Source organism: Struthio camelus, chromosome 27 (assembly GCF_040807025.1).
Source record: "Struthio camelus isolate bStrCam1 chromosome 27, bStrCam1.hap1, whole genome shotgun sequence".
In the NCBI taxonomy this organism is placed as follows: domain Eukaryota; kingdom Metazoa; phylum Chordata; class Aves; order Struthioniformes; family Struthionidae; genus Struthio; species Struthio camelus.
The window spans coordinates 1,489,258-1,512,346 of NC_090968.1; the positions used below are offsets into that span (position 1 = coordinate 1,489,258).

Consider the following 23,089-nt stretch of genomic DNA (forward strand, 5'->3'; position numbering starts at 1 on the left):
CAGCGACGCGCCGGCCGCGGAGCCCCAGAGTGCCTGACCTGAGGGCTTGAGCGTAGCGAGCTCCCGTCTTGCCTATAGCTAAATTACAGGATAGCCCTCGTGCTTGGTTGCGAGCCGGATGGTTATACAAGCAAAGAGTTCCCAGACAAAGCTGGCCCAGAGAAAGCACTTTCCATGCGGCGAGCGGTGCTTAGGGGCACGCTGTCTAGCTTTGCAGAGATCATGTGGCATCCGGTTCATTCGTAGCAATTTCCCTTGAAGTTAATGGCGGATTTCAGGCGTTTCGGCTGGCAAAACCACAAAAATCCTTTTCTAAAACCCTATTGGGATACTTTAGGAATAGGAATGCCACGTGCAACCGCCATGCACATCGGTGGGATCTGTAGCTTTTTCTGGTAAATAAGGTCAGATCAGTATACCTGTTTTATAAAAGAGATGTAGGATGCAAGAGATTGTTATAACTGGGTAACTGTCTTGATGGCTAAGAGCATAATTCAGCGTTTAGCTTTTCAGAGCTTAAAGAAAATATACCATATTTTCCGTACCGTATGCCTATACCATAGTAACAGACAGTGCGTCCTGACCTACTGGAAAGGATAGCTGAGCCCAAAGCTTCCAGAACAGGAGCTAGTCAAGAAATAAACCGTGGCTTGCCAATGTGAGAGCGCGGGCCATTGAGATAAAGCAAGTCTTGCACAGTGAGATGTCCGCCGTTGTGGAAGGGAGATGTCTCTTCAGACTACTGAAAAAAAAAAAAAAAGGCGAGGTCTGAATCGAAATCGGCTCACAGCAATGAAAGAAGCAAGTGACCTCCCTAGGTTCAGGCACCTGTAACTTAGGAAACAGAGCCCTGCTTGGAGGGTAGCAGTAGACGTTGAAAGTAAAAGCTGCTGACGCAGAGGTTTCAGGAGCAGCTGAGAAGCAGGCAAAGAGGGGAGGTTTTTTAGGTTAAACACAGCTACTGAGCACGAGCACAAGACAAACAACTCACTTCCCATGTGGCATCGTACATCTCACTGGAAGGAAAGTGGTGGCTGTGGGCAGCACCCAGATCGCCTTGCCTCAGACCGAGCACCAGCAGATGCTATGACTGGCAGCGCTCAGACCTGCGTGCTGGGAACTGCTGAACAGAAAACAAACTCTTTGTGGGAGTGAGAAGGCACCGTGCAGGTACCAAACCTCAGCACGTACAGTGGACTGGACCGTCTTCCTGCTATACGACGGTCATAAAGCCTGGAGCCTTGCTGGGGCCACAGATCTGCCCCCAGGCATGAGCGCCCCTTGCCCTGTTCATGGGAATGCTGCTGAGATTGCTCTGGGGATTGTGCAAGCTCTGCTCTAGACATCCCGCAACGTAGCAGCGGCTTAGGGGAGCGCGTACGTGGGTACCAGGAAAGGAAGCATCCCCGGAGTCCCGGAAAGCAGAGGGGGCTGGTCGAAGGATGCAGGTTACGTGGCTGAAAACCATATCGTCTTGCAGAGCCCTCGTGCATGTTGGCTTCTTCCCAGCATGTGCAGACGTCGCGTAAGCAGCTTCTCCAGGCTTTATTTTCAGCCAGAACTTGGGGTTAATAGCTAGCTCGTGGCAAAATCGATGGGCTGCGTAGATGGGCTGGGTCTCTTCTGTCCAGTGGCTCTGCAGGATCATGCAGAGGGAAAACATGCATTTGTTTGTTTGTTTTTTCTTTACAAATGTATCTTCAATTAACTTGTTTTAATAACTAATCTATGTTGTTGCTTCCAGGTCAGGGGTCATCACATTGCAAAACTTGATCCTCTCGGCATTAGTTGTGTAAATTTTGATGATGCGCCAGTAACTGTTTCTCCAAACGTCGGTGAGAATTACTCTGCAAATTAATTCTAATGTAATTTAACTTTTTTACCCCTTCCCTCTTTTGTTTTTTCTCCTCTTTCCCCCCCATCCCTCTTTGGTATCTGTTCTCCTGTCCATTCCTGGCCCATTTCATAGATTCGAGGGCATCATGTAGCACAACTCGACCCACTGGGCATCTTGGATGCAGATCTGGACTCGTCCGTTCCAGCCGATATTATCTCATCCACAGACAAACTGGGTGAGGGCTTTGAGAGCAGTTAGTGCTGCATTGCTTGAGCTCCTCTCTCTTTCACAGCTTTGTAGGTAGAACGCTTCACCAGTAAGGGGGAAAGGTCTTAAGTTTCCTTAGTAATGATCACTCTAAATTTGGGTTTGGAGCGGGAGCTCTACCCGACTGGCAGCAGCAGTGCAGTTCTGCCCCCCTCTGGCTGTCACGGCGAACGCGTATTATGGCAAAACCCTATTGCTCAGGTCATGGTTGTCCTCCAATTAATTTGCCGTTGCAATTGAACCCGTTCCTCCAGTGGATGGAAACAATTGCATCTGCTGGCAATGCAAAGCAGTCGAGAGGGTTTGTGTTGGCGAGAGCGCGAGCATCTCTTGCTGCCCTCTTCAGGGCCCCGCTGGCTGGGGGAGGACAGGAGGTGCCTCTATGCGGGGCTCGTGCCGCCCAAGAGAGCGGCTCTTGGCGTGCCCGCTGTTGTATGGTGCAGCGCTTAGCTGTGACGGTGCCCTGCCTTTGCTCCTGGCTTGCTGCAGGATCTTTAAATCGGTTAACTGCCCCCTTTTTCCAAGTCTGAGCAACTGCCAGTGATCATGACAAGGAAGCTTTGGGATGCGTTCCCGTTACAAATAGAGAGGTGGAGATTGCAGCGCCTTTGGATGAAAGATGCATGTGTGTTGCGCAGGAGAAGTGTGTGGCGCCTAGGACTTGAAATCCTAATCTGAAAGTGCTTCAACTCAGCACTCTAAACATGCTTTAATTTTGATCTCTGTAGTACACTGCCATCCTTCTAGCCTAGAATAGGTCGCGGCGGCTGAGCTCTGTCACCTTGCTGGTGCTTTCCAAGGGTTGTTGACCCTGGTCCTGTGAGTGCTCTTAAGAGGCATGCTTCTAACTTAGCGTAGAGCAACAGTAATGATTACTAACCTTGCACAACTGAAACAGCCGATCAGAATATATGGTGCATGTAAATGAACTTGATTACTTGTCCAGCTACCAGCACAGGGACACCGGGCCTTCATGCTGCTGGAACCCATCTAGGGGTGGATGGGGGTGGGAAGAGTCCTCCCCCAAATGAACTTGTTTATCCTGGCTGGAGCGCAGGAGCTTGCTGCGAGAGCAGTGCTGCCGTGGCCCTGAAGGACAGGTAATCCAACCAAAGAGCGCTTTGCTTCCAGAAACCCCTGCAGCTGAGGCTGGGCGTATGTTTTTATTGCTTGTGGTACAGTCCCTTTATAGGCAAAAGTATACTTTGAACTCTTTAAGTTTCATACTGGATTACCTGAACTGGGAGCAATAGAGAAGGAATAATGGCTTTTTGCTGCCCCAGCTTGGTGGATAGTGGGGGAAACTGCTCCTTCCTGAAGTCTGGGCTTTTGACCTGAGTCTCGGGAGCCAGCAGACTTTGGAGCAAGCCCCATATCTGGGATCTTGCAAAGGGAAGAGATGGGAAGATGATGGTTGTGTACCCACATACAGGAGAGGAAACAAGTTCCCGAAGCCTGCAAGCAGTGTCAGCACTGGAAGGGAGCAGCAAGGACACTTATAACAAGACCCTCTAATTTGTAGCGTACTCTCAGGCAGTGGTTGAGGAGAGGAAAGGATAAAGAAAGCCTTTCTTAACCCTGCTTTTCTGGCCAATATGCGGCACTGCGTTCTGTCTGAACTAGACCAGCAGTCCCGCACCGAGTGGATGCAGTTCCCTTTTGAAGGGGAAGCAGTGCGTGCACAAAAGCCAGAGATGGCCATCTCCAGGTGGCTGCAGTGGGGCATCCCTGGCGTGAAAAGGGAGCTGTGTTTTGGGAGCGCAGTTATGACACCGTTCAGTAAGTCGCAGCACTAGCAGAGGAAAACAAGTTGAGAGAGGATGTAGCCTGCGAGGTCCGAGGGCAGAAGGAAATGGTTTCCTGGCTTTGTGCGTGGCTGACGGTGGTTGTCCCACTTAAATGTAGTCGATACTCAGTTGATGCATGAGCCTGAGTAGGATCTGCTCCGTTTCTGGGAGCTGTGTAGGCTGTCCTCCTCAAAGGCAGAAATTCAGAGGGGCATAAAAGCTGCCTGGAGGTTCCTCCCAAAATCCCGCTTTGGCGTTGTAAGTGGTGCGTAGGCAGTCTGCCTGGGGATCTGTTTAATTTGTAGCTTTTAGCTTTTGTCCCTACAGTGTAGCGCCTACTGGATGCTGCTATGTGCCTGTTTGGTTTTCAGCCAGCCGTTCCCCATTTCCCCGTCCAAGAGAGACAGTCAGGCCTCAACCAGTTGGGGCTGCTCTTCCCTTGGAGCACTAACTGCAGGGCTAGGCTAGTAGCATCATCGTAGCTGTAACAAAATCTAGGCAAAGCAACATAAGCTCCGTTTTTCCTGCTTCCCCGGTGTGAGCAGGCGTGAGCCCGGCAGCATGACCCTGCCTGGCTTGCCAAGCAGAAAGCGTCTGGGCATTGCTTTAGCTGGAAGAGAATCTCAGTCCGAGGCCTCTGTGCCTAAGTCAGGCCTTAATTTTAACTTCTATTTCTTTGCGGCTTTTTTTTACTAAGAAGATATCTGTCGTTGCAATTCCTGGTGGTGATTTAATTACCAGGAATCTGTGAAATCATAGGAAATGGTGAGTGAATGAAGTTTGGGGAAGAAGCTACTAGTATCAGCTGCTAGTTCACCCTGGGATTGTATCCCTTCAGCTGATAGGACCCCAGGTTCAAATTGGATATGCCTCATGAACGGAGGGTCTTTTGTCTTGCTGTAAGTATTATTTATTGCTGAGTGGGCTTTCCTCTTGTATCAGTAGTACCAGATGGAAAACTCCATCTGATGGATCTTAAAATAAAGCTGGCAACTGGAGCTTGCTAACTGTTCAGTACAAGCAGCGAAGGAGAGCACTGGTGTGAAGTTTGCTCGCAGCTCTAGCCGGGCAAGTGTTGTCCGGGCTGTCCAGCGGACCCGAAGGACACGCTGCTGTGGTCAGTGATTCGGTCAAGAGAGCAGAGCTCAGAAGACGAGCTGCTGTTCTCGTAGCCCTGTAGACGAACGCTGCCTTTCTAAGCGTAGCTAAACCCAAGCCAGCAGCAAATTCCATGTGGCTCAATGCAGGACTTTTTCCTTAATTGGCAACAGTCTCCAGCACTGCTGCGCAGGCCTGGATCAGTGAGAATTACTTTTTTTTCTGGCGTACTTTGCAACCCAGCAGTTCAGAGCTGTGCCATCCAAAAATGTGCTTCCCGTGAAGCGCTGCAGGTTCTGTGCCCGGCTGGGCTTTGGGTGCGAGCTAAGAGCAGCCCTTGCCTTGGGTGTTAAACAGCCCAGGGGATCCTCGTGCCAGATACAGTGCGCTCTTCTTGGGTAGCGTTTTCCACTTGTGGCCCAAGAACTGCTTTGAAGGGGCCTACCGAAGGTAACTAGAACAGGTTTATTGGCTCTACGCGGAGCCATACCTCTGAATGCTTCTTGGAGTCTGCATTTTGGAAAATACTACAAAGAGAGTTAATTCGCCCTGTTACTGATGGAAGTGCTGGGATCTTTGATGGGGCGGGAGACAGCCTCGAACCTGCTGTTGCAGCCTGACCTTTGCAGGCCTCGAGCTGTCAGGAAGACAAGTACAAATGTTCTAGGTGCCGCCTAGGATCCGGTGTAGCCAGCTTGTTGTAGAGAAAGTCAATTCCTAAGCAAATCCTGCTGGCTTTTCGCTTTGAAAGAGTATTTCTTAACACTGGGGCTGCAGTTAATTTGCAGAGTACTTAATAACTTTTTTTTTTTTTTTTCAAATTTGTCCTGGAAACAATCTGGTTTCCTATTTGTGTGCAGTGAAATACTTAAAGGTCAGCTTTTGTAGTGGGAGCTGTGCTGCTCACAGTTTAAACTGGCTGGGCAGCGCCGTAATTCAGAGTTGCATGGCTAATCTCAGAAATTGATCTTGCTTCTCAATTGCCTTTTGTTTAGCGACTTGCTTTTGTCTGTTTTGGAAGCTCTCTTTGGATTAAGTAGCGTGACCTTTGCAGAAAATGGTAAGGGTGAGAAAGCCTGCCTGGGGGAACCCGGGGACGGCGGGCACTTCTGAAGCCAGGCGCCCCAGGGCTGCCCGAAGGGTAGGGCTGGAGAACCAAACTCCTCTTTTTCTTTCTCCTGATCTTCTACTGCAGCCAGCCCCGCGTGGTAAGTGATGTAAAACCAGAGCAACTACAGAAACTCGAGGCGATGTGTCCGAGGAAATACCTTAGCACGCTAAGATCCAGGTTTTGCGTGGAAGACCGCGTGCGTCTGTGTCTGTCTGTCTGTCTCTGCGTGGAGGGATCGTTAGGCACGGCTTAGCTGCGCTCGCAAAATCCTTTGATCCATCGAGCTGCCGTTGCTCTGTCCGGCAAATGTTCTTTGGATAACTGTGTCCGAGCCTGGAAAGGAGCTAGAGAGAAGGCGACTTCCTCGGCCCGGGGCTGCCGCGTTGGCGCGGCTGTCCGAGCGGTGGCCTGCTTTGCTGAGCTGGCACGGTGGAAGTCATCCTCCAGCTCAGAAACAGCCCTTGCGGTTTGAGGGCCTGGGCACCTGGGTATATTGGGGTAGTGCTTTTGAGCGCTGCTTTTTTCCCCCCCCCTTTCTTTTTTATTTTTTCTCCCCCTTTCCCCTGCAGAAAGGCTCTTTGCACAGACCTGACAGCAACGTCATGTCCCCTACTCCCTGCCGCGCGCGGGTGCGCGTTGCACCTGCATCCCGGCTCTTGGGAGAGGAAGGAGCAGGCACGGCGTTACCGGAGCCGTCCGCTCCCGTCACCACCTCTGCTCGCCCCGGCGTGAGATGTTGCTAACAGGACGTCTCGCGCAAACCGTACTCTTTTCTCCCTGCTGACCAAAAGGAGAGGTATTGCCCGAGCGTTGTCTCGTAGCACGGGCGAGATTGAGGCACTCAGGCCGCCTAACCCGGCCGGGGAGCGGAGCCGCGGCGGCGCGAGCCGCCCGCCGCCGCCTGCATCCGGCGCTCCCGCCTGCGCTGAGCATGCCCGCAGCCCGCTTGAGAAACACCGGCGTCTCGCCTGTTTGTCTTCCTTATTAACGGCCCGCTCGTTTAACGCGTCGGGGAGAGGCCGAAGGCCGCGCGGAGGAGCCGCGGAGGCGCCCGGGGCCGGGCGCTCGCTCCTGTCTCTAACCCGCATGCGGAGAACGCTAATTCCCCCTTCTGCGCGCGCGCGGGGAGCGGCGGTGTCCGCGCGGTCGCTCTCGAATCTCGTTTCCTCTTGGAGCGCAGCGCAGCTGCTCTTCCTCTTTAGGGGTGACCTTGAAAAGCTCCCGGTAGCGAAGAGCAGAACAAAACCGTTTGGGAACGATGCTCGATTTAAGGCTGCTCTTAAGGGCAGGCTCTCAGCGCCTGGATCTCTGCCGGCGCCTCCCCCGAAGTCCCGATAACGCTCTTTTTAATGCAAGGTGACAGGGAGATGCTTTTCGGGACCTCCCGTCAGGCTGGTCCTAGCTGGTGACGGCATCGTGGCGTGATGTTCCCCACGTTGCTCTCCCGCGCGTAAGAGGAGATCTCAAACCATGCAGCTCAATTGCTACCCAATGTCTGATGCCCCCCCGCCACCTCCCTGCTCTTCCCTCCTTTTGTGGCCAGCTCTCCGAAGACTTTCCACCAGGATTTCTTTTGCCATGTAGTGTGTAGTCATCCTCCATTCCAGCCCTTTTTGCCTCTGGTGGTTTTTGACTGTATTTTGAATACTGTATTTTTGAACTTGTGCTTTCCATGACTAGTTTTCACGGTTCTAGTTTTTTTTTGTTTGTTTTTTTGTTTTTTTTTTTTAAACTAACTTTGACTGCGTCTCTCTATCTTCTCCCTTCTGCACCCCACCCTTTCCCTGCCCACCCCAGATCTTGCAGTGTTCAAGGAGCGGCTGAGAGTGTTAACAGTAGGAGGTATGCAAATAATGAGCCTTTAACCCTCTGGAGTGCAGGACTCTCTTTGAATAGGTTATTCTGGGCATGAACCAAGCCGGTAAAGCGATCCCCTCCTGTGTTGCACCAGTCTTGAGTTTTGTAACATGTTTAATTTGTCTGACTAAAAGTCTCGAGCTAGGCGCTTGATTAGTGGTGCTTTACCCTCTAGAGATGTCTCATCAGAGCCTCGCTGGCCTTTTCCATCCTGTGTGTTTGCATGCCTAGCTTGCTAGCGTACCCGTCTTATTGTGATCGTTAATTTTATGAGGCCTCAATCTCCCTGATAGGTTCAAGTCTGCTAAAAATTAAATCTCCCTTTAATGTCCCATAATATCCGTGTGCTGCACGTCATCTGCACAAAGCAATGGAAGGAAGCGTGTTCAAATCCCTGGCCCTTCTCGCTTCCGAGCGGAAAGGTTATTCCATTTTGGGTACTAAAACTGAGTCCTAGGCTTCTTTTTGGTCAGCTGAACAAATGTGTGTCTGTTAGGCTTTTCATCTCCTCCTGAACTGGAAGCGACTGTGCCCTGTTTTGCCCCAGGGACAATTCTGCAGCTAATCCCCAGGTGTCTCACTGTTCCTTGCTGCCTATAAATATCAGCAGTGCCCAAACGCTGGAGGGTTGCAGCAAAGCAGAGGCAGAGACTCCCAGTCCCCGAAAAAAAAAAAAAAAACCTTTCTAAAATTACCGCTCGGTGCATCTGAGTCTTAAAACTGGAGGAAGCGTGAGCTGAAGCCCCGGGGAGCTGGCGAGCAGCAGCAGCAGCTCGTCTGCGCCCCGAGCAGCCCCGCGCGCTCGCGGAGCTGCCAGCGAGGCCGGGCCAGAACCGGCAGCCGCAGTAAATCCCCGAGGCTGCTGCCGAGGGCTTCCCCGAACCTTCCCACGATTTACGAGCCAGCAGCTTATCTCCGACGCTTGCTAAAGCCGCCTCTTCCCGCTGCTCCTGCTTGGGCAGGACCCTGCCCGCGACGAGACGTGGGGCCAAGCTGTCAGCTCCCGCGAGCTGAGGTTAAGCGCTCGCAGCCACGTCACCCGCCGGAGAGCTGATATCTCCGGGGCTCTGGCTTAATCCCTTCTCCCGGAGCCAGCGGGATCCAGGAGGGTGATCCCGGAACAAGGCAGAGGAAAGGATTAAGAGGAAAAGCTCCACGTGGGGATACTTACTCCAGGCGCGGCGCGGACGTTCCCGCCGGCTCCGCCGTCGGGCTGCAGAGCTGCCCGGAGACGGACCGCGGCCGACCTCGGCTCCAGCCTCGCCGTTCCTCGCGGGCGCTTTTTCTTGGCGTCGCGAAACGTCCTCGCCTCCCGCCTGCGACGGTATCCTCAGCCGCAGCGGCGGCGAGAGCAGGGCTCCCCGCGGGGCTCCCCGCGGCGCCCCGGCTGGCGCGGCTCGCTCCGAGGCCCTTCTGGCCGCTTGCTGCTTAAATAGCAGCTTTGCTGCTAACGTCCTCTCCGAATCGCCCGACATGGGCGCGAGCGAATGCCAAATTGAGCAATGCCCGACCAAAGAGCAAGGGATGACCTCTGAGATAAAGTCCAAGAGGCGTGAGCTCCGGAGGGCCAAATTTTTGCCTCCTTTGGGGCTCTGTTCTGCAGACCATGGAGAAGTTGGGAGCTTGCCTTGAGGAAGGGGTTAAGCCGGGTTAAACTGCCCCGCAGGAGCCCCGGGGAAAGCAGCCGTCCCTCGCGTGCGGCAGCGGCGGCTCTGCCGCGGCTGTTCCCACCGGCGTGGGAAATGCCTCTTGCAGTCGCTTTTCCTTAGCAAAAGTCGGGATCCCAGAAATAACCTTCCTAGGACCTGGCTGGGCTTTGGGGGGAAATACTGACTCCACCACCACCACCACCACCGCCACCCCAGCCGAGTGCGGTTCCCGAACCGACCGCTGCAATGGGGTCTCGGGATCCTGCCTCCCACCGAGGAGGGGGATTAAAACAGCTCCTTTAAGGTCTGTATTGCAGCACGCATAGCACGGTGGTGGTGTACGGTGTACCCCTCCCCAAAAAAGGGTCCTTAGGACTAGAGCGGGGCACCGGACTAATTTGGAGAAAGACGGGGAGAAACGGTGGGAGCTCTGCCTCCATCCAGCCTTGCCTCCTCTGCGTCTTCTGTCTTGAAGCCTGGCCCCTTTCCTGGGAGGGGGTCGGGGCACTTCTAGAAAGGAAAAACTTTTAGAAAAACTCATTCAAACCTGGCTCTGCTGCACTTCGGCTTCTCTGCCCCACTTCCAGGCCAGTTCCCAATTAAAAGGGGGCTTGGGACTCCTGGGTCCCCTTCCCAGCTCTGCTTCTGCCTTGCTGCACTGATCGAGAGAGCTTATTCCTCTCCCTCCCCTTCCGAGCCTCAGTTTCCCTAAAGACAAAACTGAGCTTTGGCAGCTTGCCCTTGAGTTTTTGGAGGGCCGCGGAGCTGCTACGGGACTCGTTAATAATCTGCCGATCTTTTAGCGGCGGCACACGGGACTTTTCAGCCGCCGTTCTTAAATTCGGCGTTCAGAGCTTTACCCGATTTATCCCTTGCTCTTCGTGCTCTCCGCAAACAGGCCAGTTCCCTACCGGTCGCAACGACGCTGTAAGTAGGTGCAAAACACAGCTCGCTGAAGGAGCCTCGGTAGTGCCGCCAGCATCGCAAAGGCACCGCTTAAATTATCCTCCTTAGCCTCGCGCGCAGCCGCGTAACGGCCTCCTCGGCCCTTCGGCGGAGGAGGAAAAACCCTTCGCGTCCAAGCTGCGCGTGGGTTCGCCCTGGCTTCGGCAGCTCGAGAGGCCGGCCTGGCTGCCAGCGGCTCGCCCGCCAACGTTAAACCGAGAGCTCCAGGCTAAACCACGTCCCAAATTAAAAGGCCGTCGACCGGGACGGTATCGCAGCCGACGAAACCCTCCTGGCTGCCTCGCAGAGAGGGCCTGGCTTAACCGCCCCGGCGCCGGCAGCGCCGCGCTCCCCGGCCTGAGCTATTCAGGAGAGTCCACCGCCGAACCCTGAAACTGATGCCGTTTTCTCTGTCTTGCTTCCTTTTCTTATTTTTTCTCTTTTCGTTTGGGTTGGGCTGTCTTAACCGTTTCCCTTCTCTGCTCTGACTCTTCGTTGTTGTTTTTTTTTAATTCCGGACACGTGGGGAAATCTCTGTCTTGCTCAATGTCAATCCCGCTGTTTTATTTGCGCTCCTCTCTGTTCATAACTCCCGATATATTTTGTGTTCTGTGGGGCTACAAACTTCCTGATTCTGACCCTGGATTTTTTAATTACCAATTTACATGCATATATATTGCTTTGTGTTTTGTTTCCTGACATTGCCTGCGTTTACTTTTTGTAATAACCTTGTTGTTCTGTGCTCAACGTCTATCGTTTAATTGCTGCTTGGGTTTTATCCATACAAACCTCCTTCATGCTTATTTTTGGTTTTGTGCTGCTTTTTTGTTCCCTCCCCACCTCTTCCAAACACACCCGGTTCCTGCGTGACTGTGTCCAACAACCCCCCCACCCCGGTCCCATCCTCCCCTTCTCTCTCTTGCTTTCGCTTGTCCCACCCATGAAAACGCTGCAGGCTTTTACGGGCTGGATGAATCTGACCTCGACAAGGTCTTCCACTTGCCCACGACCACTTTCATCGGAGGAAATGAGTCGGCTCTTCCGCTCCGGGAAATCATCCGTCGGCTGGAGGTAAGAAGCGCCGGGAGGCCGTGCAAGCGGTGGGAAACCTGTTTGCAGCCCAGGTTGGGGGCGGCAGAGCGATTGCTTTTTGAAAGTCGTCTTTTATTTTTTTCCCTCTCGCCCCACGGAGACGAGGATTCGCGTTCTCCTCCCGTTGCTGTTTCTGGTTAGCACGTAAAGCGCTCCCAGCTCTGCAGAGGCGGCGAGGAGCTGTTATCCCTTGGCGGATCTGGTTGTGCTCCGCTCCCAAGAGCGGACTGCGCTCCTGACTGTCCCTTCTCCCCATCTCCGGGGCACCCTGGCTGTCCACCCCGTTACGTGCCAGCGTGACTCCCCTGCTGGCGCTTGTGCCGCTTGGAGCGCTGCAGCAGCCTTCCCCTGGCTTTGCAGTCCTGCTCCCGCCCTAGCCACAGCCGCACGCCCGTCACCTGGGTCTTGCTGCTTCCCCCAGCCTGTGCCAACGTGCAGCTTTGCAGCTTTTTTGGTTGGGAATTATGCTGCTGAACCCTTGCCCGGCTCTTAGCGGCAGCCCGGCGTTAGCCCTGTTGCCTCTGCTCGCCTGCAGCTTCATCCAGGGCTGGGCAATGGGTTCAGCATGTCGAAAACTGAGCAAACCCTAGACACCTGCATGCTTTCTGTGCTTTGAAACCTGTCCAGTGCAGCTCCTTTCTTCCTGGCCAGCAGCTAGTCAGATAAGTTTTTCTGCCGCCGCAATTTAAAGCGGCAAACAGTGCTAGAAAAGCACAGGAGCGGGCCAGAGGCAAGCGATAGCCCGGCTGCCCTTGGAGGTACCCAGCGTGGAAGCGATGGCCCTTTTGGAAGGACTTTGCTGGGGCTGCGGCTTCCAGCTCTTGGAAGGAGTACCATCTCTTGCCGCCTTTCATTATGTGCCCTGTCTAGTCTGTGAGCACAGATGGCTCCCAGTCCAGCTGGAGTTGTGTTCATGCTGTCTCTGCTGAGACAGGTTGACCTTGGGCGAGGCGAGGCTGAGTAAACATCTTAGATAAGTGACAAGCAGAACGGCTTCCCTGTTTTATTGGAGTTGTCTAGCTGATTTGCTCTCCGCGGTAATGAGCGGGGTCTAAAAAGATGCTGAGTCCCTAGCTGAAGGGCTCTCTGTAACCTCCTTTCCTGTGGGAGTCTCCAAACCCCACGCGGACGGGTAGTAATGACACTTGCGCCTGAAGTTGCCAGCCATGCAAAAAAAGCGAGTGCTTAGCTCCAAGAGGAGTGCTCCAGAGCCCGGGGTTAAACCCAGAAAGCCTGACATCCAGTCTGGCTTTTCTTAAGGATCGTTCCCTGGGGAGTGTGAATCTGGTCACAACTGAGACGACTGTGAAAATCTTGCCTCGGAGGTAAAGGATTCAAGGATCTGGGCGCCTTGAGGAAGGGGAACGAATCAGATTTTATACTAGAGCAGTGCCCGTTCCCAGCGCGTGCCTGAGTCACGTGGATGATCCCAACAGCCCCGTAGCAGCCTGGAAGGTCCCCTGCAGCTGAAAGGACCTCACCGTGCCTGGCAGCGCTAGCAAAACCAGCTCAAACTATCTGCAGGTTCCCAAAACGCAGATATGCCGACCCCACCGCTGGTGATGGGGCTCCAGGCTTCTGTAGCATGGGCCTGTCGACCTGCTCACAGGTCTTTGCCGAGAGCTGTCGCCTCCGATGCTGTTCTGGGCTGCTCTTGCCAGTGCTAAACCAGCAGCGTTAGGCTGAGAGGCAGGAAGATTTATGTCTCTGCTCATGCAGGAGAGCTCTTTGTCTCGCTGAAAGGTTAAAGAGAGGAATGAGGGAGTCCCTAGCTGCGTGGTCCGATAAGGCATCGCACGCGCCTGTCTTTGAGGGGGGTGAAAACATGTTAAACCTCCTGCTATTGTTTCACGGCCCTTCCGTTCCTCTCGGCATAGATGGCGTATTGCCAGCACATCGGTGTGGAATTCATGTTTATCAATGACCTGGAGCAGTGCCAGTGGATCCGGCAGAAGTTTGAGACCCCGGGAATCATGCAGTTCACCAACGAAGAGAAGCGCACGCTGCTGGCCAGGCTCGTCCGCTCTACCAGGTACCCCGCTTTGCTCGCCGGCCGCCTGCCAGCGGAGCGGCGATATCCCCTAGGAGTGCTTTCTGCTAACCACTGATGCCTCCCCTCGCTGCTCACGATGAGGGGAGTCTCCGATTCCTTATCAGTCCGCCCAGCTCGTGACACTCATGTGACGAGGACGCCTGGCAGCCTGCCATCGGGGAGGTGTGCTGCAGTGCTCGCCGCAGCGAGGGTGCGCCTCCCAGCCGCTCTCCTCTGGGTGTGTGCGCTCGGTTACGTGGTGCAGGGCTGCAGCCTCTCTCCCGCTTTGTGCCCGCATGCCAGATGCGGCGAGGCAGCGGGTTACGGTCTCGCTTCCGGGCTTGGGCAGCTTCTCTACCCCAGCGAGTCGCACGTCAGCTGTACGGCTCTTCCCCCCCCCGCCAGGAGAGCAGCAAAACCCGCTGCTGTCTTCAGCCTTCCCCTTTGTTCCCCTGTTGCGAGGGGTTTGTTTGTTCCCTGTTGCCAGCATCCGCAGCCCTTGCAGCCAGCACCTGAGTCACATCTCCTTAACGTCATCTGTTGTGGTCTCACCGGGCCGAGTTAATCAACAGAGACGATCACCAGGGTGACGCAGCTGAACTGCTGGGCTGGCAGGTCTTGCTCAGGTGCTGCCAGTGTGTTGGCAAAGAGCCTGAAAACACAGATGATCCTGGCAGAAAAGGTCTAAAAATAAGATGTTGTTCAGCAGGCTTAAGTGCAGCACCGTGTCAGTGTGCGTGTGGGATGGGGGAGCAGCAAGCCAGGCAGCAGCACCCTGGAGGAGGGGATCCGGGGTGACGGGGAAAGCTGTCGGACTGCTGCATAACGCCTGCTTAAGCATCAGTTCACGCTGCTGTGCTCTGGCTCCCTCAGTAAGGTCCCTGTCTCTTCTCTGCTTTCCACCATCAGCCATGGCCCTGGGAATGATGTGTCGCTCACTTTCTCTTCCAGGTTTGAAGAGTTCCTCCATCGGAAGTGGTCTTCGGAGAAGCGCTTTGGTCTGGAAGGCTGTGAAGTGCTGATCCCAGCCTTAAAGACCATCATTGATAAGTCGAGTGAGAAGGGAGTGGATTATGTTATCATGGGGATGCCCCACAGGTAACCCTGTCTCTATCCAGAGCGGTATTTGGGTCATGGAAGAGGGGATGCTCACGGGGTTCAGCATTGCAGAGCAAAACTGGCTTCTCCTATTACCTAACTAGTCTTGCCCCTCCGGTGGTCACGCGCTAGCTGTCCACTTAGTTTGAGAACTGCAACTCCCCCTTAATCTCCACCTAATACTGCCTTCAGCTCACTCATAATTCATCTCAAGAGTGGTGAGAGGTGCGGTGTCTCGAGTGGCAGAGCGTTTGCCCTGAGGTGCAGGAAGCGCACTCTGCTCTCTCCAGAGGAAATGCTCGGCACACGGCTTGGTGCAGTGCCCGGGTGGGGCTGCGCGCTGAGCTGCAAAGGATGGAAACTCCCCTGGAAAATCTGTCACTGTCGCTCCAGGGCAAACATTATGTCTTTGGCAGAAAGAGCTCGATTTCGTAGCAGAGCTTGAAGCCGAGAGCAGGGTTCGGCTTGACTGTCCTGTGGAAGTTGTCAGGATGTGGTGGTGGCCTGTCCATCTTCATGCTGAGGGGTTTTTAACCTCTTAATGTGACAAGAGACTTTCTTGTATAGAATTGCAGAACCCTGTCCCCTCTCCTGGTTCTCCGCTCTGGCCATCCTGAACCTCAGTCACTTGGGAAATGTGGGATCATCACCCCAGCTCTGTGCGATGGGGGGAATCCGGGTCTCTCCTCGAGCTGTACCTGGTCAGCTCTTGAGGTCACGCTGGCTTTGCTTGTTGCTGACGGCAGTTCTGATTTCACAGAGGGCGTCTGAACGTTCTTGCCAACGTGATCAGGAAAGAGCTGGAGCAGATCTTCTGTCAGTTTGACTCCAAGCTAGAGGCTGCTGATGAGGTGAGTTCCTTCCTCCGTTCTGTGTCCGTAGCAATTTGCTGTAATCTGCCATTGCCTCCAGGCACTTTGAGCAGCGCTGGGCTGGGACTGAATGTGGACATGTAGCATGAGCAGCTCTCTAGTATGCATATGGGAGACTTTCAGCACCTATGGAGAGGCTCTGTCTTAGGCATTGATGGGAACAATCTCCTTTCTCTAGCTCTATTTTCCAGTGTGTTCCCCAAACCCACTGCACTTCCTTCTTCCCCTGCCCCTAGGACCTTGTGTAAATGGGCTTGATGCTTGCTCCTGATGTTTGTTCGTACTTTGGCACCTGAAAAAGCCTCTTTTTGCTTTGATGGGAACGACGTCAGCCCTTAAAGTGAGCGCCTGCTGCTTTCTGCCAGTGCTTCGGATAGCTCGGAGTTACTGGTCTGTTAGCAGACGTGATTCCCTGGAGCGTCTCTGGCGGCTGCTGCTCTGGCAGGAAAACGTCCCCTTTGTCTAGCGCCCAGGGTCACTGCCATCCTGCCTGCAGCTGCAGGCAACAGGATCTCCTTCCCTGCATCAAAACCAGCTCGAGTTCCTTGAGGGTTCCTTGACTCTCCTCTCTCTCTCCATCAGGGCTCCGGTGATGTGAAGTACCACTTGGGAATGTACCACCGGAGGATAAACCGTGTCACCGACAGGAACATCACTCTCTCCTTGGTGGCAAATCCCTCTCACTTGGAGGCAGCTGATCCTGTGGTTCAGGGCAAGACTAAAGCAGAGCAGTTTTATTGTGGGGACACTGAAGGGAAGAAGGTAGGTGGTGCTGAAACGCCTATTCCATCATAGTGGAGTGGCTAAGACTGGACAGAGATGGTGGGAGGCAAGCAGATGGACCTGTTTGGAGAGTAAAGTCAACAGATTTTGTTTGCCCTGCCATGCCCCTTCCCCTGCCATCACCTCTCCTATCACCCTGGCTTTGCTCTTCTGTCTTTCCCCGTCGTCTTTGGTGATAACTTGGGTAGGAGCTCGACCACCCTTGGGCTCCCATTCCTGCTTCCTCTGTCTCTGAAAGATCAGCTTGCTCTGCCCAGCCAGGGCAGGCTGTGGGGAGAAGCAGAAGCACAAATCTGTAGTTGGAAGGCAGGGAAATGACGAGTCTTCCTATTTCTGAAAGCCAACCTGAGCATCGCAGCTTGGAGGCCTCAGAAGTAGGAGCCTCAACCTAAACTTGACCAGGTATAGCCAATCTCCAAGTTGGAAAAGGTAGAGCTGGAAGGAGAACCCACCTTCAGGGAGGATAGCTGTCTGACAGCACCTGCCCAGATGCGAAAGCAGGCCGGGAGCAGGTTGTGGGGGGGATTGATTTGCAAACACTTTCACTGTCTGAATCATTGCAAACCTGTCTCTAACGCTCCAGAAGAAGTGGAAGGGTGAGATCAAAAGTACTTCCCTTCCTCCCACACTCCAAGGACTGAATATAAATAGACAAACTCTGTCCTCAGCTGACAGGCAGTGTCCTCAGCCAGCCCCTGGGTAAAATATCAAAATATGTAACTCAAGCCATAGTGAGCTCCCTGCACCAGCCCTGGCCTGGGCTCCGCAGGGAGTACAAAGTCTCCTGCCAAAACGTCCTCTATCTCCTTGGGTGAGAGCTTGGGGGAAAAGTGCATTTTTCTTGACTTTCCCACTCAGAAGACGACCTTGTTTTCAAGCATGTGTATTTGGGGATGGGGCTTGAATCATGTGCCCCTCGTATCCCAGCTGGTCCCTGATAATCTCCAGCTATCAACTGCGGAAATGGTCCATCCCACTGCCTGATTGAGCTGCCCTGGATGTGCGATCCTCTGGAGGGTGTTGAGGTGGGATAGCTGATGGCCCAGCCTTTTTCGCATGAACTGTAGCAGGCACGCCAGCCGTGGCTGACTCCACCCTTGAGAAACTGTCAGACGTGTTCCCGAGTCCTTTCTAGGAGGCCGAGGGCTCGAGGAAATGGGATTTGTGCCTTGGCAGAACCTTTTCCTGGCCGCTACCCCTGCCTAGCTGAGTCCTCTCCCCACATGGACACTCTCAGTCATACTGACTGTGGTATCTTTGCCCCGCAGGTGATGTCCATCCTCCTGCACGGAGACGCGGCTTTTGCTGGGCAGGGTATCGTGTATGAGACGTTCCACTTGAGCGACCTGCCCTCCTACACTACCCATGGCACCGTTCACGTCGTGGTGAACAACCAGGTATGACCAAATCGTCACGTGGAGCTGGTCTGCTTCGGCCCTACCAGAGTCATTTCACTGCAACCAGCTCCTGGGCTCTGGGTGCTCCTCTCAGCTGGGTTGCTTGGGGCTGGATGGGTGCAGCAGGATGATGGCGCTGCCACAGGCTGCTGAGCAGCTCAAGTGTGAGGAGCTCCAGCCAGAGTGAGCCTGGGGGAGCCTCAACTCAGCAATAGCAGCTGAGCTGACCTGAAAGTAGTGCGTGCGTTCACCTGGCGCGTTCCTGAGCAGATGAAATGCTGCTGGCCCTGTGCCGAGCCAGCTTTCCATGCAGACGCTGATCTGCTCCAAAGAACAAGCCGCAAAATATAGCGTAGCTGCTTTACGGAGCCTTACTACTGTGTTGGTTCTGTTCCCTCTTCACCTGCTACAGATTGGGTTCACTACAGACCCCCGGATGGCCCGCTCCTCTCCATACCCAACTGACGTCGCCCGTGTGGTGAACGCGCCCATTTTCCACGTCAACGCGGACGACCCAGAAGCTGTGGTGTACGTGTGCAACGTGGCAGCAGAATGGCGAAGCACCTTCCATAAAGATGTGGTGGTGGATTTGGTAAGAGATGAGGAACACGGCACGAGGCTTGGTTTTAAAGTTATGGTTCTGCTGTGGATTTCTGGGCTAGTCAAAAAATACCTCCAGGACTATATTTTCTGGAAGCTGGGAGGGGGGAGGGTCTCTTCAGGTGTTGTCCAGCCTTTGTACCTGCTAATTTTGAGGGGAGGGAGGGAGATGAGGTAAAAGCAAGGTAACAAGAATGTAATAGCACTTGGAGAGGAAATGCTGTCTCTCTGTTGACTTTATTGGACCCTGCCGCTTCCTCCGGTGTAAAGGAGGTCAGAATTGGGTCCCTCCTGGGCTGTTTTGGACTTTCTTCGTAGCTCAGAGACACCCAGGTAACTCTGACCGCTTTCTGAGCTGCGGGTTGCAAGTGGCTGCTTTCAAAGGCTCTTTCCCTTCCTGGTAGGTGTGTTACAGGCGCAATGGTCACAATGAGATGGACGAGCCCATGTTCACGCAGCCCCTGATGTACAAACAGATCCGGAAGCAGAAGCCAGTGCTCCAGAAATATGCAGAGCTGTTAATTTCACAGGGGGTGGTAAATCAGCCGGAGTATGAGGTACTGTCACTTGGGGCTTGGGAAGAAAACTGCAGGCGGCACCTCCCTGAGGGCTGGGTACCAATGAGGGTTGAATGATGGGGGGAAGGAGGACCTGACACAACGCAGGATCCGCGCGATTGCAGAGAGCGCTTCTGTCTCTGCGGCGAACAGGTTTCTTGCTTCAGACTGCAGCTCCTTGCAGGACAAAGGAGAGGGATGGGAAGGGTAGCAGGGGCACCTGAACAACACGCGGTGCCCTGCTGCTGTGCCTGGCCTACTCACTAGGAGGGAAGGGCAGACAGGTATCTAGGGAGACTCCAGCGCTTGTTACCAGCACACTTGTCCCTCTTCCAGGATGGAGCTTGCTCTGATAACAGCCCTTCCCCAGCTGTTGGGTGATTCCTGTGCTAAGCCAGGAGCACCAAAGCCCCTTAAACCCACTTGTTCAGTTCAGACCGCGCTGTGAAAGACATCACGGGGCCATTCCTGCTTGTGCCTGTCACCTAAAGGTGGCAGAGCTGTGCTACAGTTGGGCAAGCACTGCAGATTATGGGAGTGCTGGCAGCGACTGGATTAGGAACAGAGGCTTGTCCTTGGACTGTGCCAGCTGCGAACAGCGCAGGAACATCTAGTTCAAGGATTGCCCCTTGTTTAGTGCAGCACAGTGCCGTGCACAGTTCAGGCTGTACAGTGCTAGGACTGCTCCGACAAGAGCAGCCGCATGGCTGCAACCTACGTGAGAGCCACTTTTAGCAGCGTCTGGAGCGCTCGGGCTCGCTCACGACCTGCAGTATCTGGGGCATGTCCTGTATACTGATTCTTCAGCAGCATCAAGCGCTGCAGCAGCTCATTCAGCGCCCCGATAACGCTATTGTCCCTACTTGGTGGTGTCTGTAAAGCTGAACACGATTGTCATGCCAGCGGAGACATCCCTTGGGGAACGGGGACCTCCTGCAGTAGTTCTCTCTAAGGCTGAGCTGCAGGGCCTTGGGGCTCCCCTGTTGTGGAGGGTTAATTGTGCCGGCGGTAGCCCTGCTGCGGGGACCAGCTGTGCCCTCCAGGACGCTTGCAAGCTTGCACCCGAGTTCCCCAGGCTCGGCGCCTTTGTTTGGAGCCTCCTCGCTAACGCCGTTTCACCTCGTTGTCCTGCCTCACAGGAGGAAATTGCCAAATACGATAAGATCTGCGAGGAAGCCCATGCCAGATCCAAGGATGAAAAGATCTTGCATATCAAGCACTGGCTGGACTCACCCTGGCCTGGTAAGTTGCTATCAGCTTTCTGGAGGCACCTAGCAAATAACCTGGCTTCTCTAGAGCTCCGTAGGACTCCTGGTGCCCTGGCAGCTGTGTCCCAGTGAACACACGCTCGTGGGAAGGCTAGGGGGTGCTCTCTCTGCTCCTGGCAGACCCTGGGCATCCCCACTCTTGCTAAAGGGCGTTTGCCAGTGTCCAGAGCTCTGTGTGTCAAGCCTGGTGTGGCCTTTGAGATGTTGCAAATTGCTCCTGCTCTCCCAGGTTTCTTCACTCTGGACGGCCAGCCCCGGAGCATGACCTGCCCCTCCACTGGTCTGAACGAAGACGACTTGACCCATATAGGGCAAGTGGCCAGCTCGGTGCCGGTGGAGGATTTCACTATCCATGGAGGTAGGAGGTTGCTGAAGCTACTCCAGGCTGTGGGTTTGTTCCAAAGAGCCCGATGTTTAGAGGAGATGATGCAGGAGAGGGCCTGAAGACAGCCTGGAAAACAGAGGCCTGTTACACTGCTTAGATACGCTTAGGTGTAGCTCTGAGAGTTAGTTCACAAGGGAGCTATGGTTGAGGGAAGTAGACTGAGGAGTAGCTCTTCTTTGGAGCTGATCCTCCCTGCAGTCCTGGTTCCTCATCCCTGCTTCATCCCTTGAGCAGAGGTGGATCGTTTCTCTGCCTTGAGGTGTGTGCACAGTCTCTCAGTCCACGGGCAGGTCAAGAGCGTGAGACAGTCACGTTTTCACTGGAGCTACCTTCCACGTGGGCTACAAACCGTCTTCTGTCCCGGCAGGTTTGAGCCGAATTCTAAAAACCCGCGGGGAGATGGTGAAGAACAGGACTGTGGACTGGGCCCTAGCAGAGTATATGGCATTCGGCTCCCTCCTCAAAGAAGGCATCCACATCCGCCTGAGCGGCCAGGATGTGGAGAGGGGCACGTTCAGGTAAAGCAGTGCTTCTGCCTCCGTTCAGCTCCTGCTAAAGGGGCTTCCAGCCTTCCTGGAAGGGATCCTGGGTGATGCAAACAGCCTTCATCCTGGGTTATTTGCCATCCTGGGCCACAGTCTTTCCTCAGCAAGAGGAGCACCAGGACAGTGTATCAAGCAGCTGGTGCCACGAGCCGGGAAGGGGAAGGTGGCTGAGATGAAGCATAAATGAGGCAGCAGCTTGTGTGCAGCAGCTTGTGTGCGGCAGGGGAAACCATCGAGTAACGCTTTCCCCTCTTCCAGCCATCGCCACCACGTCCTGCACGATCAGAACGTGGACAAGAGGATCTGTATCCCCATGAACCACCTGTGGCCTAACCAGGCTCCTTACACGGTGTGCAACAGCTCCCTGTCAGAGTACGGCGTCCTCGGTGAGTGCGGAGGTCTGCACCCACCGCCGGTGGCGGGGGGAAGCAGTGTGTGTGCTCCGGGAAGATAACCGCCCTCCTCCTCTGCTGTCCCACAGGGTTCGAGCTGGGCTTCGCCATGGCCAGCCCCAACGCCCTGGTGCTTTGGGAGGCCCAGTTTGGGGACTTCCACAACACCGCCCAGTGCATAATCGACCAGTTCATCTGTCCCGGGCAGGCCAAGTGGGTCAGGCAGAATGGCATTGTCCTGCTACTGCCCCACGGCATGGAGGGCATGGTAAGGGCCCCCCTCGTTCGTGGGCAAAGCCCGAGCGCCTCGCACCGCCTGCAAGCGCTCGGTGAGGCCCTGTGCCTACCGCCTCTTGCGCGGCGGATCGAGGGCAGGGTGGGCCCATGCTGGCGGTGATACTGCCCCATTGCTAGCAGGAGCGTGCTGCCGGCTGGGAGAGGGAAGGAGCGGGGCTTAACGCAGTGCCGTACAGCACAGAGCTTGGAATAACTGCTGCGACAGACCCGCTGTGTTGTTTTCAATCAGCCTTTTCCCCTCTGACCAGGGTGAAATGCCCCAGGCAGCCCTGTGTGCTCTGCAGCGTCGGCTTTGGCCGCCCTTGGCGAGCGGGGTCTCCGTTCCTTGCACCAGCCCTGCAGAGCGTTCACTCTCTCTCTTTCTCTCTCTCTCTCTCTCTCTCTCTCTCTCTCTCTCTCCCCACTTCGCTTGGCCTGCAGGGTCCAGAGCACTCATCCGCCCGCCCGGAGCGATTCTTGCAGATGTGTAACGATGATCCTGACGTCTTCCCTGTGAGTGGTGGCTGCGCTGAGTTCAGCCCGGCCCCCTTGTTTGTCTCTCCTAGGGCACTCGCTGTGCCCTGGAGCCCATCGCTGCTTTGAAATGGAGGGGGGGGGGGGCAGTAACACCCGGACTGGCTTTGTACGACACTTCGATTGGGGTGGGTGTCATGTAGCCGATGGTGGGGGAGGCACGTGACTCCCTGAGCTCTTAGTGCAGCTGGGAGACTTTGGGAAAGGGATCAAACCTGGTGCCAAGGCTGCACCTACACTGCCTCTGTGGCCGCTGCTCAGTGGAAGGCAGAGGCGTCCCCAAAAGTGGTGTGTAGCCCATGAGGGAGGGGGTTTCTGTCTGTCCCAAGGTGGGGGGCACAAGCGTGCAGCCTCTCCCAGTGCCGTGGTCTCCGTGGGATGCTCTGAGCGGGAGCTGGACTGGCTAGAAAGGAGATGAGAGGGGAGTAAAAAGGGCTGTACGCTGCTGTCCTGGCTGTTGGAGCTGCAAGGCCAAGAGGTGCTTGTGTTTCTCGAAATCCCCTCAAACTGTGCTTGTCGAGGCAGAAACTGGATGACTTTGATGTGCGCCAGCTGTATGACTGCAACTGGATCGTCGTGAACTGCTCCACTCCAGCCAACTTCTTCCACGTCCTTCGGCGCCAGATCCTCCTGCCTTTCCGCAAACCGGTCAGTGCCAGCGGGCCCGCTCTCAGCTAGGCCTGCCTCTGCCGTTCTGCTTCGCTTAG

At 54.7% G+C, this 23,089-nt stretch overlaps 1 protein-coding gene across 6 annotated transcripts in view; it reads left to right on the forward strand.

Annotated features, from left to right (window-relative positions):
- OGDH (oxoglutarate dehydrogenase) overlaps window positions 1-23,089 on the forward strand; it is a 49,573-nt gene that overhangs the window by 22,960 nt on the left and 3,524 nt on the right. For 2 of the 6 annotated variants that reach the window (XM_068920907.1, XM_068920908.1), the window contains exons 4-20: window positions 1,970-2,072; window positions 7,898-7,942; window positions 11,507-11,622; window positions 13,521-13,675; window positions 14,627-14,773; window positions 15,534-15,624; window positions 16,228-16,407; window positions 17,697-17,825; window positions 18,238-18,417; window positions 18,830-18,982; window positions 20,122-20,224; window positions 20,480-20,608; window positions 21,003-21,153; window positions 21,439-21,566; window positions 21,662-21,840; window positions 22,290-22,361; window positions 22,908-23,030. In XM_068920907.1, coding sequence (XP_068777008.1) covers window positions 1,970-2,072; window positions 7,898-7,942; window positions 11,507-11,622; window positions 13,521-13,675; window positions 14,627-14,773; window positions 15,534-15,624; window positions 16,228-16,407; window positions 17,697-17,825; window positions 18,238-18,417; window positions 18,830-18,982; window positions 20,122-20,224; window positions 20,480-20,608; window positions 21,003-21,153; window positions 21,439-21,566; window positions 21,662-21,840; window positions 22,290-22,361; window positions 22,908-23,030 — 2,184 coding nt within the window. Of the gene's footprint in view, window positions 1-1,744; window positions 1,866-1,969; window positions 2,073-7,897; window positions 7,943-11,506; window positions 11,623-13,520; window positions 13,676-14,626; window positions 14,774-15,533; window positions 15,625-16,227; window positions 16,408-17,696; window positions 17,826-18,237; window positions 18,418-18,829; window positions 18,983-20,121; window positions 20,225-20,479; window positions 20,609-21,002; window positions 21,154-21,438; window positions 21,567-21,661; window positions 21,841-22,289; window positions 22,362-22,907; window positions 23,031-23,089 lie in introns of all 6 variants that reach the window. The other 4 variants (XM_068920909.1, XM_068920912.1, XM_068920911.1 and 1 more) reach the window with 4 other exon arrangements.